We start from the raw sequence: 16525 nt of genomic DNA, 5'->3' as shown, positions 1-16525 counted from the left end.
AACAGATCTTGCACATTAGCTATAAGTAGGCCCTCCTGAATCGTCCTGATAAGTCGAATTTGCCTCTAACATCACAAAACTAAAAGTAATTGAGTACACTGGCAAGAGGCCTTAAATACATAATGATACCATTTAAAGAAGCTGCTCAAATGACCTCATGCTAACTGTGCCTTTTCCTAAATTCATGATCATCCTGTTTTGTAAAGCAATCTGTCTGGTGTGGACACTTGAGCCATTAACAGTGTACCATCATAAAATAGACTGACTTTTAATGGAGTTTCTGAAGGGCTCTCTCTGTAACGTTATACATGAGCTGACTGTTAGAGCAGTTTGAACCTATATAGCTCAACTTGAATTATTTTGATAGGTGTGTATCTTTCAAGCATTTCTGTTAAACTTGACAGTCAACAAAAATACATAAACGCTGTGTTTTTTAATTAAAATATTTTTTTTTCCCAGAATATAAAGATGTAACGTTATTTGTTGGGTGTATGTTGTATAAAATCTGTTACTGAGTAACGAAATATCAGAAGGCATAGTCTAAACACAGTTAGCCTTCACAAAATCTTCATATCTTACAAGAAAATGTACACAATGCTAAAAGAAAAGGACACTCAAATAATAAATCTCACGTATGTCTTTTATTAAAAAGAGAAAAATATCGAACGAAGCATTTTTCTCAGTCAGAGGAGTTTGTTGAGACTCTTAAGCGTCAAGTGAAACGAGCAGCACACATCATATGCGTCATTTACATACTGCTGCGCCCCAGTGGTGAAAGAAGGAACTGCATCAGTTGCAACTTTTGACTCTGACGAGCTAGTCACATGACCGGTAGCAATATGGCGGCTATGGCGCGCTGAAACGAACTGCTGTAGTGAGTTTAGCATTTTCAATCCTTATTCATCCTTCGTAAATTGATTATTGAGTCTCATATTGGCGTTTTGAAGAAGAGTTATCTGGGCTTCATGCTTTAGTAAACCAAATGAGTTTGGAGGGTTGTGGCGTTGGCAATGGAAGAGGAGTTGCAGAGCAATGGCAAGAGAGAAGTAGGTTTTGTTTACATTCAGGCATCAGGGATCCGCTGCAGAATCCAGCGCAATCTAGGCATACGCGCATCATTAAAGTCCTCATAAATAAATGAGAAATCATCTTGAATGACTGACAGATTTTTCTTTGTTCTTTTTTTTCCCACCTGCAGACATTTTTACGAGTTCGAGCTAACAGGCAAACGCGATTGAATGGTATGTATGTATGTTTTCTACCTGCTACAAGAAAAGTCGTGTGTTGTAATCGTTTATCTGTTGACGTATGCCTTATGAAAACATAATTGTTATCCATTAAATAGTGTATTACCTGGCACCACCAGTCAAAAGTAAATTTTTAAAAATATTTTTTGCTATTTAAAATAAGTTTTGAACTTGAATATATTTTAAAATATAATTTATTCCTGTTATCAAAGCTGTATTTTCAGCATAATTACTCCAGTCTTTCAGTGTCATTCAGAAATCATTCTAATGTGCCGATTTGAAGTTTATTGTTATTATTATCACTATTTAAAAAGTTGAGTAAATTATCTTTCATTCAAAAGCTTAGAGTCTATTTGTTTTTGCTTTTTTTGTAAAGAAATGATAGAAATTAATACTTTTATTTAGAAAGGATGCTTTAAATTGATACAAATGATGATAAAGACATTTATAATGTTACAAAAGATTTCTATTTCAGATAAATGCTGTTCTTCTGAGCTTTCTATTCCTCAAAGAAACCTGACAAAATTCTACTCTGCGGATTTCAACAAAATATTAATAATAGTTTTTTTTTTGAGCATCAGATTAGAATATTAGAATGATTTCTGAAGGCTCATGTGACTGGAGTAATGATGCTAAAAATTTAGCTTTGAAATTACAGGAATAAATTCCATTTTAATAAATATTCAAACAAAAAACAGTTATTTTAAATAATAAATATATTTCATTTTTACTGTTTTTCCTGTACTTTGGATCAAATAAATGCAGGTTCAAAAACTTTTGACTGGTAGTGTATCATCAGTACAAATATATATGGAGAAATATTTCACTTACTACAACTTACAGGCTACTCTGTGATGTTTATAATAATAATAACAATAACTATTAATATTACTGGATAATAATAATTATTATTTCAGCATCAACAAAAAGTTGAAATATTAAGTCAACTATAATAAATGGTAACATTTAAATAAATTATATTTTAACAGTATATCAACTTCCAGGGTCTGATTACATGCAGTAATATTTATTTTAAAATTATAGTCTTTAAGAAATGTTCATACCTGTCAAAATGAGCTAATTATAAGCACCTGACAAAAATGTCAGGTGTCAAATAGAGCAAATTGTTTGTGTGGATTGCAGGCTTGTGCACAATTCAGATTTTCAGAATTGGCCGCCATTCAATTCATGAGTTGGAATTTGAATTGAATTGACTCTGCCCCACAGGAAGTTGAATTTGAATTGGAGTTGGAATGACAGGAAGTGGAATTAAATTCATGGCAATTCAAAGACATTCCACACAGTCATACAACAGAAAGAATGTGTTGAATCTCACATACAGTTACATTAAGTTTGTAATTTAATAGCATCACTCCTCAACCCTGCATACATTTTGTTCCAACATATAGATAATGATCAAATTCTTGAAATAAATTACTCCCTCAATGTTTGATTAGTTTTGTTCAAAATGTTATTTTCATTTCAAAGTAATCAAATAACACAATGTAATCTGTACAAGTAGTTCAAACTAATATCATTTATAGAATATGTAATGAAATCATATCTGACATATATTGTAAAGCTTCATTGTTCAACACTTAACTTATGTATGTGAATTTCTTTGAATTTGTATTGAATTGCAATTCTGCTTCCTTTAATTCAAATTCGAATTGTAATTCCAGATCCAGTTTTTGACATCCATTCAAATTCAAGAATTGAATTGGAATTTAGGAGTCATTCCCAATTCAATTCTGAATTGTGCACAAGCCTGGTGGATTGTTTAATCTTTACCTGCTAAAATAATACATTTTAAGACATTTATGTGACATTCTGCTCAGTGAGCGTTAGTTGAAACACTATACATGTTTTAAGACTCATCTTGCTGTTATAAACTGACAGCGAGTCTGGTCCCCCATACCCATAGTCATTAGTTGGTGGGTGTGATGGAGCTGCCGCCCCCTTGGGGAGGGTTGGTGTGAGCTTGGAGCTCACTGACCCTGAGGCCAGTTGTTATTCTGGGTGTTGGTAACAGTCTGGCACGAATCAGGAGCTCCTCACCTCTCAGGGTGCATCAGCCAAATGCTCATCAGCACTAGTGTCTGTCATGTGGCCTTGCCAGAAGCTTGACACCCATGTCAACCTCAGCATCTATGCCAGATATAACGTAGCTTTTTATTATATATAGCTAGTATAGTTTGTAGTTTATTGTGGCCACCTGTTTTTGCCTTTCCCTTGACTGTAGCGCCTGCCCAAGCAGAGAATCTCCTTAACCCTTGGTTTTTTCATGTGTCAACAGTCGATGACCTCTGCTGGTGCAGGCGCTACGCCAAGGAAAGTTTCAAAAGTCCCCCAATCCCAGTGCCCAGAGGAGTGCCCCTAGCCCCTTGCTGCCTGCGGCATGGTAAGACCCCCCCTCCCCCCTTTATCGCAGCCGCAGGCACTGTAAGGGTAAACGGGGCTGTCTTTGTTTAAACCCGAGCCCGTATTAAAGTATATCACCTCTCATCTGAGACGCTGTGATTTCAGAGTGAGGAAAAACTCCTGCCGTGCCTAATTAATCTGCCTTTTTCTTCATGCTATTTAATGATGCCCATCTCCCCCACATTACCGTCAACGTGGCCAGTGCTTCTCTCTCTTCTCCCTCTCCTGGAGGTAATGGCAGAAGCTCCTACCTCTCCTCCTCCAGTCCCCCTCGGCCCCATTCGCAATCACAGCCACCTAAAAATTAATGTCCCCACACGCCATTTGCAGTTAAGAAAAAGCGACAGAGACTTACGGCGCAATAGGCGCTGTTCTGCTGTGTTAAATTTCTAATTATGTGCTCCGGGAGGGGAGGGGGAAGAGCGAGACACCCCGAGAGATCTGAGCCCTGGCCGTTTCGTGCCTGTCCCCGATGTAACCGGGAGGAATTGGTGTTTGGGTGCAAAGGTCTAATGGACAGAGTTCACCTCTGAGCCCTGTCACGTCACTGCCGTGTTTTGCAACTCGTCTTTCTTGGCTCAGTAAAATCCGTGGCTGAAGATGCCTACTAGCCTCAAGCTAAATCTGTAAAGGGTCCTGATATATGTGGGGTTTTTATGTAAGCTTGATGCTGCTTACGCTTCTTTTTTCTCTTGGTCATGCATATTATCTGTTGATGTACCCAGGTTTTGATGTAAATAAATCAAAAAATGTAATGTTTTCATTAAATATGTATGCATAAATTGTACATCTAATTTCATTGAATTGTGTAGTAGTATTTGTTATGGTCACTTTAATCCATTGATTTATCACGTGGTCTCTCTTTTTTTTCTTGTGCTGCAGCCCGGATTGGAAAGATGAAGCGCCGGAAGCCTGAGGATGGACAGGTATGTCCACTGTGCAGCGCCCCGCTGACAGGGACAGAGGAGGAAATGAGTAGGCATGTGGAACAATGTCTGTTCAAGGTAGCTTCATAAACCCAGAGATCTGGGCCTCCAACCTCCTCTAGAAGCTTTGGCTTTTCTGCCCTCACCTTTCCCTGGACATCAGCCATCTGACAAAAGACACACATATGAATGTTTCTGAGAAAGATTACACCTATGTTTCATTCCTACATGGGTGTCCAGGGAATAGTTGAAGGTTTAGCTCTTTTCTGAAGTGTTCCTTTTCCTCCTCTTTCTCCTCCTCCTCCCCCACTTAGATTTGGTTGGCAGCTTCAGCATCCTGAACCTACTACTATATGAGTTTATGAAGAGGCTCAATGGAAACTGTTGTTCACGCCGTCTGACTGGCTTCCCTCTTTAGCCATTTTAGTGGTTCAGGATGCAGCACTTGCCCTTTAATATTATATAGCAGGTTCCTCTTAACCCATCTAATCCAGTAGTTCTTATGATACTAATGCACTCTCGGTGGTTGGTTTCGGGTGTTCTGTTGCATGTGGTTTGATAGCTCCTAAAATTAGACATCATTAGAAGTTAGTGGATTTGAAAGCGCTGCTTTGATTTCCTCTGATGTAGTCACACTTTGTGGTTTTGTCTTTTTATATTGAATGAACCCATTGAAGTGTGTTGGTACATGTTTGATAAGTGGTTTTGTTCTCTCAGAGGGAAGGTGCAACAGAAGAGGATTCCGCAGATGTTGAAGGAGAGAACGGAACGCGGTTTGAGGAATACGAGTGGTGCGGACAGAAGAGGGTCCGAGCTACTACATTACTGGAAGGTGGTTTCAGAGGTAAACATTTTGTTCATTTTCTTTGATTTTTTAAAAAAAAAGTTTGTCTACTTGTCTTCAGTGTCATGATCCTTCAGAAATCATTCTAATATGCTGATTTGGTGCTTGAGAAACAATTTAAAATTTTATCTTAAAGTTAACCTTTAAAGCTGTTGAATAAGGGTACATACATTTCTTTCTCGATGTTTCCCGAGATCAACCTGTTCAAGTGGAGTATGTGTGTTCATTTATAGGCTAGGCAGCTGTAGTCCAGACAAGGTGAGTTCTGGCAGGCCCTGCTCGGCCTTTAAGGAGTCAAAGGAAAACACATTTAGCTGTGCAATTGACCCGCCTCACCCAGTACAGAGATGTGTTTGAGAAAAATGGGCCGCTGACCCCTGGGCTTCCCCCGCTGCAGGAATGCAATTATAGCTCCCAACCTAACTCTGCTCACCTGGGACGTTCTCTATCACATACACACACGCTCCCTAAGACCCTTTTTGATGTGCTGCCACACTCATTGAAAGACTTTCAAGGGAATTCTAGTTGGTTCATAAATAATTTACCTCCTCAGATTATTAATACACTTGGGAGGAAGTGTCAGTCATTCCTTCATACTTGAGATTTTTATCTTGGAACTTTTCTCAATGTTGGATCAGTTGTTTTGAAAGGGGTTTAAGTTTGTGGAGCTGGCGCTTTAGAGGAAGTGCTAAGCGAGCGTCTGTAAAAACGTCCCCTCACTGTTCGTTTCATATTTAGAAAAGGAGTTAGTCTCCTCCCTCAGTGGTCTTTTGTAAACTTCTGCGCTCTTAAATGGAAAGGCTGTTCGATCCCAAGGAGAGAACAGATTGCAAAGCTGTGTGGATTAGGAAAAGAAACGGACTTGCTCCTCTAACGCCCGGCTAGACAGACAGTGGCCCAGATCAATTCTGCATGTGAACAGAGCCATGTGTCTGTACAGAAGCTCTGCAGTCCTTTATCTTCAGCACAGGCACCAGTGTAATGGCGATAGAGGGGGGACCTGGTGAGAAGTGACTCGGTGGCCCAGGGGCCACTTGAAAGCTCCCCCCAGGATGCTCAGAAGGTGGATTTTGCCTTGAAAGCTCAGCTGAAGTCCTCAAGTGTTCAATCGGTCTGCATTGCAGAATCCCTCCAGCCCAGGGGGAGCTAGACTGGGGAGGGGGGCTTGAAAGGAGTCTTCAATGGGATAAGAGGGCTATCGTCTCTGAAGCACCAGCACCTCTCTCTCTTTGAGGACCCAGGAAGAAAGCAGAGAGGAAACGCTTTAAACCGAACAAAAAGAGCATGATAAGGGAAAAGGGAGACTGAGAGGAAGAGAGAAATCGAAGAGGATCAGTTTGTGGTGGAGGCCCGTAAGGCCTCCTGTGTCCGTGGCTTAGCAGGGCTGTTGTGCTGATGAAGAGATAGCGATGGCAGTCACAGACAGAGATGGAGGAGATTTGGTGCAGCCAGGAAAGAAGAACAGAGGCCCGCCGCTCGTCTATGTAAAGAACCTTGAGAGATGGCAGCTTTGAGCCCCCTCCCTGGCAGGCGTACATGGTAAATGCCATCCTGATTGGGTGAACTCTGACCTGCGACACATACTGCGAAAGGCTGATAAGTGTCATGGCAACGAGGTGGAGGAGAGGCCATGTTTCATGTCCTGTTTCTCTGGGATCTCTGCTTCCCCTTTCTTAGCTGCGACATGACACTCCTGTCTTGGGTGACATATGTAGATTAGCACTTAACAATCATGGCATATGTAAATCAGCTCGTAAAATGTGACCCAACAAGGAAAATGTGCTTTGTGCATGTGACGACTTAACATTTAAATGGATATGGGACCTGCTTTGAACGTGACACGTTGCAATTGTCATGCAAAGTATTGCAGAGCAATACAGGTAAATACAGGTTACATTGTAAGGGAGACAGTGAAGTTTTTATTCATCCAGAAGAGGAGTAAGCTTATGTCCCAGAGGCTGCCGAGCAAAGAGGCGGTGCGACAGCGTGCATAATTTGACTGAGAGGCAGTTAGAGTGGCACTGACCTTTTCGGCACAGATTAGATTGCCTGCCAAGACCGCTTAACAGTAGCCCCTGCTTTCACAGTCAGGCACACTTACAACACTGCTTGGATAGTTATACACCATTCATGTGGCCGTTTTGAAGTTGTGGTTGGAATAGGTGTGCCATCATGCTTTTTTCAGTCTGGCTAGGTTTTGTCATTGTACGCACTAAAGCGGACAGTCTTCCTGTCCATGCTGAATCAATGCTGGATGACATCCTTCCTGCCCTGGTTCTAGCAAAACATTAGCCAGGATCCATAGCCTGATCAATTGATTGAATTAACAGTGATTTTTTTTTTTCTCTTGGCTGCTTATGGCCTTCCACATCTTCCGCTGGCCTGCCTGCCATTAGTGGTCACAACATTATTAGTTTTTCCTCATTTTTTCCCCCGGTTTGGCTTTCTTTGCAGCTTGTCGACAGTGCGTTAATGAAATTGTTCGCCATCATTTACAGATTATGGTCTTCTATTTTTGGCTGACTGTACCCTTCACCCACCTTCAGTTGGGTCAGAGAAGTGGGAGGGTTAACTATAGACCACTTACACTGTTTCCAAGCTAGAATGAGGTGATGCCGAACACAGGACATGCAATTGCACACTTTCCTTCCTTTCTTACACTTTGGTGCCATTATGATTGCCCATACTTAAACTGAAGGTTCACCTAAAAATGAAAATTCTGTCATTTATTGCTCAGCCTCATGTCCAAACCCATACGACCTTCATTCATCTTCAGAACACAAATTATGATATTTTTGATGAAATCCAAGAGCTTTCTGACCCTGAATAGACAGCAACGCAACTACCACGTTCAAGGCCCAGAAAGGTAGTAAGGACATCATTAAAATAGTCCATGTGACATCAGTCCAGTCAATCTTAATTTTATGAAGCTATGAGAAAATAATGACTTTAACAAATTCTTCTCTTGACTGTTATAGTACAGTAGTACTGTTTTACTGTATTTTAAATTTAAATAAATGCAGCATTAGTAAGCATAAGAGACTTATTTGAAAAGCAATTATCAATAATTTTATTAAAATACCACTTTGTCATTGTTAGTGTTATTTGTATATATCAATGGACAGACAGTCTGGTAAGAGCAAGGTAAACTAACAGACTGCTGTGTGTAATTCTGTAAATTATGGTTGGACTGTAGACTGGCATGCACAGTTGAACCCCGATTCTATGTTCGAGGAGTTTGGATTTATATAGCTCAGCTATTGTTCGCATATGCCTCTGCAGTCACAGGGACCAAATAAAACTTAAAAGGTCTCTTTTATTTGATCACTAAAACCATCGGCACATTGTAAAAAAAAAAGGGCAAGCATTTGTGATGCATTTTATCCCTACTCTGCCTCTTTTGGATCCCTTTACGGACAAGGGGAGAGACCGATCATGGCCGCCACATCCACTTTTCAGTCCTCTACTCTCCCTGAAGGTTGTAGTTATCCACTCCACACTGTGCAGTAGTCATCCCGTGTCGTAGCGCTTTGAGGAACTAGAGGAAGCACAATTCTCCACTTTCATTTCCTACTTCAGCTCCTCATCCGTGACAAACCCGTTCTCCAGCAGTGCCCTGACATCCTTCCATCAGCCCCTGAGGGGCCTGGTCCGCTCCAGCCTTTCGCAGCTCAATCAGGCTCCGGGTCTCTGCGGGCTGCTCCCACCCTTCAGGCTGCTGCCGATCCAACCTCTTCCTAACCAGAACTGAAGGACCCAGTCAGCCGGCGGCTGGAGTTTGTCTGTGCGCTCATCACTGGATTTATAGAAGTGCCACTCAGGCTGCACGCCCCAGTGCTCAGGACCCACACCCTGACAGGCACCTGACACAACTCCCATTCAGACTGTGTCTGATGGCTCCATCTGGGCCCAGCGCACCAGGCTCCTGGCTTGTCTGCAGTAGTCTGGTTCTGCTCACAGCTAGAACAGGCCTTCATAATTGGGGTTTCTCTGGCATGACAAACCTATCCTGGATTGGGACTGTTAGGGTTGGAGATGGTTGTTAGTGACAGATTTATTGTAACATAATAAATGCGACAATGGGATTTAAACCTAAATTTCATTTAATGCTGACTGTTATTCTTCTCCTTTTTAGGAACAGGCTTTGCCATGTGTTCCACGAAAGAGAGCCATGACAGTGATGCAGACCTCGATGTAGATGGAGATGACACACTGGAGTACGGAAAAGCCCAGTATCCTTGATTAGAAACCTCTTGCTTTATTGTGGTGCTGTAATGTGCACAGAAACAGTGATTGAATTTAGAAGCAGTTGTCCCTTAACTCAAAATTTCAGGTACACTGAAGCAGACATTATTCCTTGCTCTGGAGAAGACCAAGGAGAGGCCAAAGAACGTGAGGCACTACGTGGAGCTGTTTTGAAGTAAGCTGGATTTCACTGAATTGATTTCAACACAGAAATTAAAAAGGCAAATAACAAATCTATAAACTTCGCCCTTATGCTAAATATCTGGTTTTCTTCTGTAGCGGTGGTGTGCCGTCCAATAGAATAACACCAGAGTTCTCCAAATGGGCCAGTGATGGTGAGTTGGCATTCAAATAAATGCCTGAAGTAAATTAAACTACATGTTCATCAGTGAATCCTAAAACATGTTTCATGGTGTATGAAATGGATAGTTCACCCAAAAATGAAAATTGGACTATTTTAACAATGTCCTCACTACCTTTCTGGTCAGAAAGCTTTTGGATCTTATAAAAATAATGTAATTTGTGTTCTGAAGATGAATGAAGGTCTTACGGGCTTGCAGCAACATGAGGGTGAGTAATTAATGACAGAATTTTCATTTTTGGGTAAACTATCTCTTTAAATATATTAAACATAATACATTAGGTCAGTTAAATAGTAATTAAAAAAATAGTAATGTTATTTTAAATTGAAATAATATTTCACAGTATTACTGTTTTTGCTTTATTTTTGAGGAAATGTTTAAAAAAAAGAAAAAAACACCAAACATTTGACCAGTAAGAATAAAATTTGTCGCTTTGCTGTAAAGTATTTAATCCACTAGAAATTGCTTTGTGTATATTCAATCTAAAAAAATGTTGGAACTCTGTTTTTGGTCTATATAATTGAGTTGGATTGTTATAGAATGAAACATTGCTTTTGTTGGCCCTCATTTATTATAAATGCTCTGTTTGTGTCTATTTTCGCAGAAATGCCATCCACCAGTAATGGCGAGAGCAGCAAACAGGAGCCCAGCTCTTCATCTTCGTCCTCCACACCGAGGACCTGTAAAAACAGCGAGATCGAGAAGTGAGTACAAACACACACCTGTCCGCAGTGGCAGTGTGTTTGCTGGTGTATTGGGGTGAGATTAGTTTGTGTAGGGACTGCAAGATCATAAATGATGCATTTAGTGTGCTCATCTCTCCGGAGCATGCTTGATCACAGGGAGTGGCCCAGAGTATTGATCCCAGGCAGCTGAGCCTTGTCTGGGCTTGACTCGCCGCACAGCCCGGGAATGCTAATATCCCTTTAGCCATTTCCATACTACAGGTTTCACTGCAGGAATTGTTCAATATTTATCTTTTAGTGCAAAAAGCGATGCCAGATAAAGTCAAATTGTTCTTAATGGAAGAAAAACTACCCATGTGGTTAAACTTAAAGTATTAAACCATCAAACAACAGGGGAACACCAAGAAAGCGAGCTGAGTCCGTACACTCCACTGAGACTGAAAACAAGATGGAGGGAGTGTAGCTGGCAGCCTCCAGCCGCAGATAAATTTGAATAACCTGAGTGGGTGAAAGGCCGGCCCCTGTAATTCCCTCATCTCCGTGTCCTCATCCATATTCCTCGACAAGTGCTCCCGCTAAACTCTCCTCCCACTTGCGTGGGTAGGGGCCCAGCCCTAGTGAATGGGTAATTGGGGTCAGAGCGCAGCTCCTGGTAGAAGAGGGGCTTATTGCCACTGTGGCAGTGCGACTGTCCTGGTTTGATCTCCCCCTGCTGTCTAGAGCTGGATCAGGGTCAACACTTTAGCCACAGATGTACCTCAGTTTGCCTACCCAATATTGGAAGCACAACTGTCAGGCCACATAAACCATGTCCTGTCTCTATCCTTGTTTAATCCAACCATGTGGGGTTGTCCAATGCAGTGCCTATTTTAAGTTTGTACATCTGTTATTAAATAATATTAGTTTTTTGTTTTCTGAAAACAAAAAAATCATGTGTGCAAGTTGAATACATTTGTGTGATTAACCACAGACCACAAAACCAGTCATAAGGGTCAATTTTTTGAAATTGAGATTTATACATCATCTGAAAGTTGATGATAAATAAGCTTTCCATTGATGTATGGTTTGTTAGGATAGGACAGTATTTGGCCAAGATACAACTATTTAAAAATCTGGAATCTGTGTGCGCAAAATAATCAAAATATTAAGAAAATTGCCTTTAAAGTCCCAATGAAGTTCTTAGCAATGCAAATTACTAATCAAAAATTAAGTTTTGATATGTTTACGGTAGGAGATTTACAAAATATCTTTATCGAACATGATCTTAATATCCTAATGATTTTTGGCATAAAAGAAAATCAATAATTTTGACCCATACAATGTATTTTTGGCTATTGCTACAAATATACCCGTGCTACAGTTTTTTTTTTTTTTTCAATAAAATTCGTCAAGTTGATTTATAAATGTTTTTTATTTTAATGTTTTTTTAAAATACTTATTTTTTTTATTTATAGACTTGTTATATTTTACTTAACATTTTCACAAGCAATTTTTATTTATTAATAATGAGAACATTCCTAAATATTTCTAAAACACACCCCTACAATTCATCGTCCTCTATCTCTTGTCTCCTCTGAGCTTTCTTCTCTAGGGAGAGGCTTCTAGTGTAGCTGAATCAATCTTGTGCGGGCGGCCATCACGGGGCCCCGTATTAAATATCAGGGGCGGATAACTAGTGAATAAGCAGAGCAGACCCGAAGCAATTGATTTTTCTCGTCAGCACGTCGTGAGCACGTTCTTCTCACCCGTCTCCAGTCGAGTGTGCATCTGCGAATGACTTCATCTGTAGCGCAAGTTTGATGTCAGCTCCGGTCTGCAATTGAAATCGTGTTTGTTAACCATGTTTACCACGACCGGCAGTTAAAAGCGTGACTTTGCACACTGTTGCTTGATCGGTTTGACTGAGTGTGTGGAAACGAATGTTAGCGGATGATGTTATGAACACTGTGTGTCTCTGTCCGAGCGTGGGTGTGCAAGTAGGAGGATGAAAATGGACAGAACGGGATTCCTAAGTGGAGCTGCAAGAGCGTGACAGCTTAGATTGATTCATTGCTTTCCTCCGTAGAGACTCGCTCGCTTTCACCCTCCCTCCGCGCACACGCTCCGAGCACCAGGCAGCCGTTTAGACTAGCCTTAGCGTTGTATCGGGGGGCATTAAGTGTTTTAGCCGGCCGGGGTATGAATCACCGCAGCTGTTTGATGTCATAGAGAAGAGCGCAACCCACCCGCCACCCGTTTTATTAGCTTAGCGCTTAGCTCCAGACGTGACACACACTCGTTTATTTAATATCGCCCGCAATATTTCTCCCAGTCTGTGCCCGTCCTCCTCGGCCGCTCCGTCTGAATCTATCCATCTCTCCCCGACAGTAGAGCCCTCTCCTCCGAAGAGCACCTCTCCTTTCTCCTTCTGCTGATTTGATCAGGTATCACAGGATGTTACGCGATATTGTCTTATGAAAGGGGCCGGGGAGATAAATCTCAATGATGATATCATTAATCAAATCCTGAGGGGTCATGAGAAGGGGGAGGGAGGTGTATTAACTCTTTCCTAGCCAAAACACAAGGCAGTTGCTGTAGCTTTGGAGTTTTAGCTTCACATATTTAGTGTTTCTTTTCTTCATGGTGTGCGTCAAATGGATGAAGCATGCAAATTTACGGGAACGACTGTGCTATTGTTTCATTTCCAATTTCCTGAAGTGAGGGGCTTAATCTGAGCAAGCTTTAAAGAGGCCTCATAAGGAGCTGAAATCATTTCATTCCACTTCCAGCCTGAAAACAATCCCAACCCCACTGTTTGTAAAACACATGCATTTCAATCTGCAATGAAAATGAGACTTGTCCCCTTTAGTTACAGTGATTCATAGTGGATTGTGTACATGTTTGTGTTGGAATAAGAGGGTCATGAGTTGTGTAAATTGTATACATGTGTGTCTTCGTAAGGCAGAGGCGGCTGATGAATTCTCCAAGCTCTCCTGTGCCCAGATGGGTAATGATCTCTGGGTACAGGGGTCGCCTCTGTCCCTGCTCATTCTGCACATGATAAATGAGGGCTACTTTGCCACCCGTGTGATTGCAGCCAAATTTCATGCTCAACTTGTGTACCTCCACAGTAATCAAATTTAGTAAAAAAAAAAAATTTCAAAACCCACTTTTTATTTTTTATTTTTTTTTTATCAGCCATGTGTCTAATTATTGTCACTAATTTTGTAATTTAATTTCCTTGTATGTGACCCTGGACCACAAAATCAGTCATAAATAGGAGGACGGGTATATTAGTAGCAATAGCCAAAAATACATTGCATGGGAATTATCGATTTTTCTTTTATGCCAAAAATCATTGGGATTAAGTAAAGAAAATGTTCCATAAAGATATTTTGTAAATGTCCTACCTTAAATATATCAGAACTTATTTTTTGATTAGTAATATGCATTGCTAAGAACTTCATTTAGACATCTTTAAAAGTGATTTTTCCTCAATGTTTTGATTTTTTTTTTTTTTTTTTTTTTCTCGCACCCCCAGTTTCTAGAATTTCAATTAGTTGTATCTCGGCTAAATATTGTCATTTCCTTACAAACAAAATTTGAAAAAATTGACCCTTGTGACAGGTTTCCAGTGCTGTCAATAATTAATCGTGATTAATTGCATCCAAAATAGTTTTGTTAACATAATATGTGTGTGTACTGTGTATGTTTATTATGTGTATATATAAATACACACACATGCATGTTTATGTTTAAGAAAAATGTTGTTTATATATAGTCAATATATTTATATATAATATAAATTATATGAATATAAATAAATACATGGAAATATTTTCAAAATATGTACTGTATGTGTGTGTATTTATATTTATATATATATATATATATAATATACACACACACAATAAATATACACGTACACACACATTGTGTAAACAAAAGCTTATTTTGAATGCGATTAATGGCTTGACAGCACTAATATATTCATATTTATGTGATTTATATATAAATGTATTACATATATGCATATATTTAAAAAAAATATATGTATGTATATTTATATATACATATAAATATACACATTACACACACATACTATGTAATTTTTTTTGGATTTGATTAATTACGATTAATTGCGATTAATCGATTTGACAGTACCTTTATTTTTGTTTTTTCCTTGTGTTAAAATTACAAGCTGTTCTGCTCAATCAGCCTCTTGATTTAAAGTATGCACTGACCCTTGCTATCACAATAAATATAAGGATTGATTGTCAGCCAAGTGACTTTATAAAGATCTCCCACTATCTGTCTGTACTTGTAACTCATGTGTTCTCATGTCAGGCCATATAGACCTATAGATTAGACGGCCTTCTACAGCTAGACTCGGCTCTGATGGAGACGGATGGTTAAGGGGCAGGGTAATGAAATAAGAAATAGCTTCACACTCAGAGCCAGATCGTAATGGCAGTGTGAGATAGCAGTGCAAGCTTCGTCTACTTCCTGTTTCAACCTGTGCATTTGTTGCTAAATAAAAAAAATCCCCTAATAAGCCCCGTTCACACTACACGCGACACGCAGCGACAAAGCGACGCGATCCCAGTCATTTCAATGGAGAGCTGGCGATTTCCGGCGACGAGAGCGATAGCGGCCGCCAGCGATCGTTGGCGACCGGATGTGGGCGTGTCCAGTGACGCGACAAAGTTCAGAATCTCTCAACTTTATGCAAATGAAGAGCGACTTTCGGGAGAGACAGCCAATAGGAAAGAAGACGATAGTGCTCTCCTTTCAGTTCCAGCAGTGATGGAGGAGAAATTAATTCCTGCCGTTAACAATTGCCCTGCCCACATACAGGGACATAAATTTAAAAAATGAGGCATGGAAAGGGGTTGGTGATATCGTGGGGATTCCACGTAGGTTTTTAATGAACTAATAGGATGGAAAATTGGATATTACCTCTTAAAAAATCAAAACCAAAATGTGTTAAATGTATGACAACAGACAAAATCATAAATGATTAGATAGCAAATAAACGTACCATATTAAAAATAATATTAACTGCATTAAAATGAATTGTAACCTGCTTGTCTTTGTTTCTAAAGTTGCTTTGGATAAAAACGTCTGTTAAATGACGTTACTAAGCAACCTGTAATAAGAACGCCCACTAGCGACCTCATCGCCAGCCTCTGGCGACATGCAGCAGAAGTCGCTGCTAGTGTGAACGGGGCTTTAGAGAGTGATGCCTGTATAAAACATTAGACCTGCACGTCGATCATTGGTTTTAAAATCTAAATTGATTTTTAATATAACGGGTGTGCCGCTATAAACCACAGCTGTAGGTAAGCGACATTATTAGTTTGGATGTCAGTCCTCATTGTGGTTTCCTTAGTAACTTAAACTAATTGAAATGACTTTATTCCTTCCCTAGATGACGTCGTTGGCATTATTCAGCCTACAAAGCAGAGACTAGGCCTGTGTTTAATATTTTTAAAACTTTCTCGCACGCACTCAATGGCACCTTGATGATTTTCTGTTATGAACTTACCCAGCCCACCCCTCTCCAGGTTTTACACCTGCTTTTGTATTAAAACACAGCCCGGCACTCACTCCCCCCCCCCCCCCCCCACCCAAACCATCTCTCCATCTCCATCCACATAAAGAAAGAGTAAAACCCTCTTTTATTACCAGAAGGAATTAAATAACTTTTAGAATGTGGTTTTCTATAAAGCAGCACACAATGAATATTCATGCTGGAGCGGGTCGGGCATTACTTGGGGGGGGGAAAGTTGTATTATTTTGTAGGGCCGGTGAC

At 40.2% G+C, this 16525-nt stretch overlaps 1 protein-coding gene across 8 annotated transcripts in view; it reads left to right on the top strand.

Annotated features, from left to right (window-relative positions):
- Window positions 1-16525, top strand: part of rnf220a (ring finger protein 220a) — a 138960-nt gene that overhangs the window by 113150 nt on the left and 9285 nt on the right. For 2 of the 8 annotated variants that reach the window (XM_073848578.1, XM_073848575.1), the window contains exons 6-13: window positions 1199-1241; window positions 3544-3648; window positions 4551-4672; window positions 5312-5438; window positions 9574-9670; window positions 9772-9858; window positions 9963-10018; window positions 10650-10749. In XM_073848578.1, coding sequence (XP_073704679.1) covers window positions 1199-1241; window positions 3544-3648; window positions 4551-4672; window positions 5312-5438; window positions 9574-9670; window positions 9772-9858; window positions 9963-10018; window positions 10650-10749 — 737 coding nt within the window. Of the gene's footprint in view, window positions 1-834; window positions 1047-1198; window positions 1242-3543; window positions 3649-4550; window positions 4673-5311; window positions 5439-9573; window positions 9671-9771; window positions 9859-9962; window positions 10019-10649; window positions 10750-16525 lie in introns of those variants that run through there. The other 6 variants (XM_073848581.1, XM_073848579.1, XM_073848580.1 and 3 more) reach the window with 4 other exon arrangements.

Source organism: Garra rufa, chromosome 10, assembly GCF_049309525.1.
Source record: "Garra rufa chromosome 10, GarRuf1.0, whole genome shotgun sequence".
In the NCBI taxonomy this organism is placed as follows: domain Eukaryota; kingdom Metazoa; phylum Chordata; class Actinopteri; order Cypriniformes; family Cyprinidae; genus Garra; species Garra rufa.
This window is presented reverse-complemented; position numbering and strand designations above follow the sequence as displayed.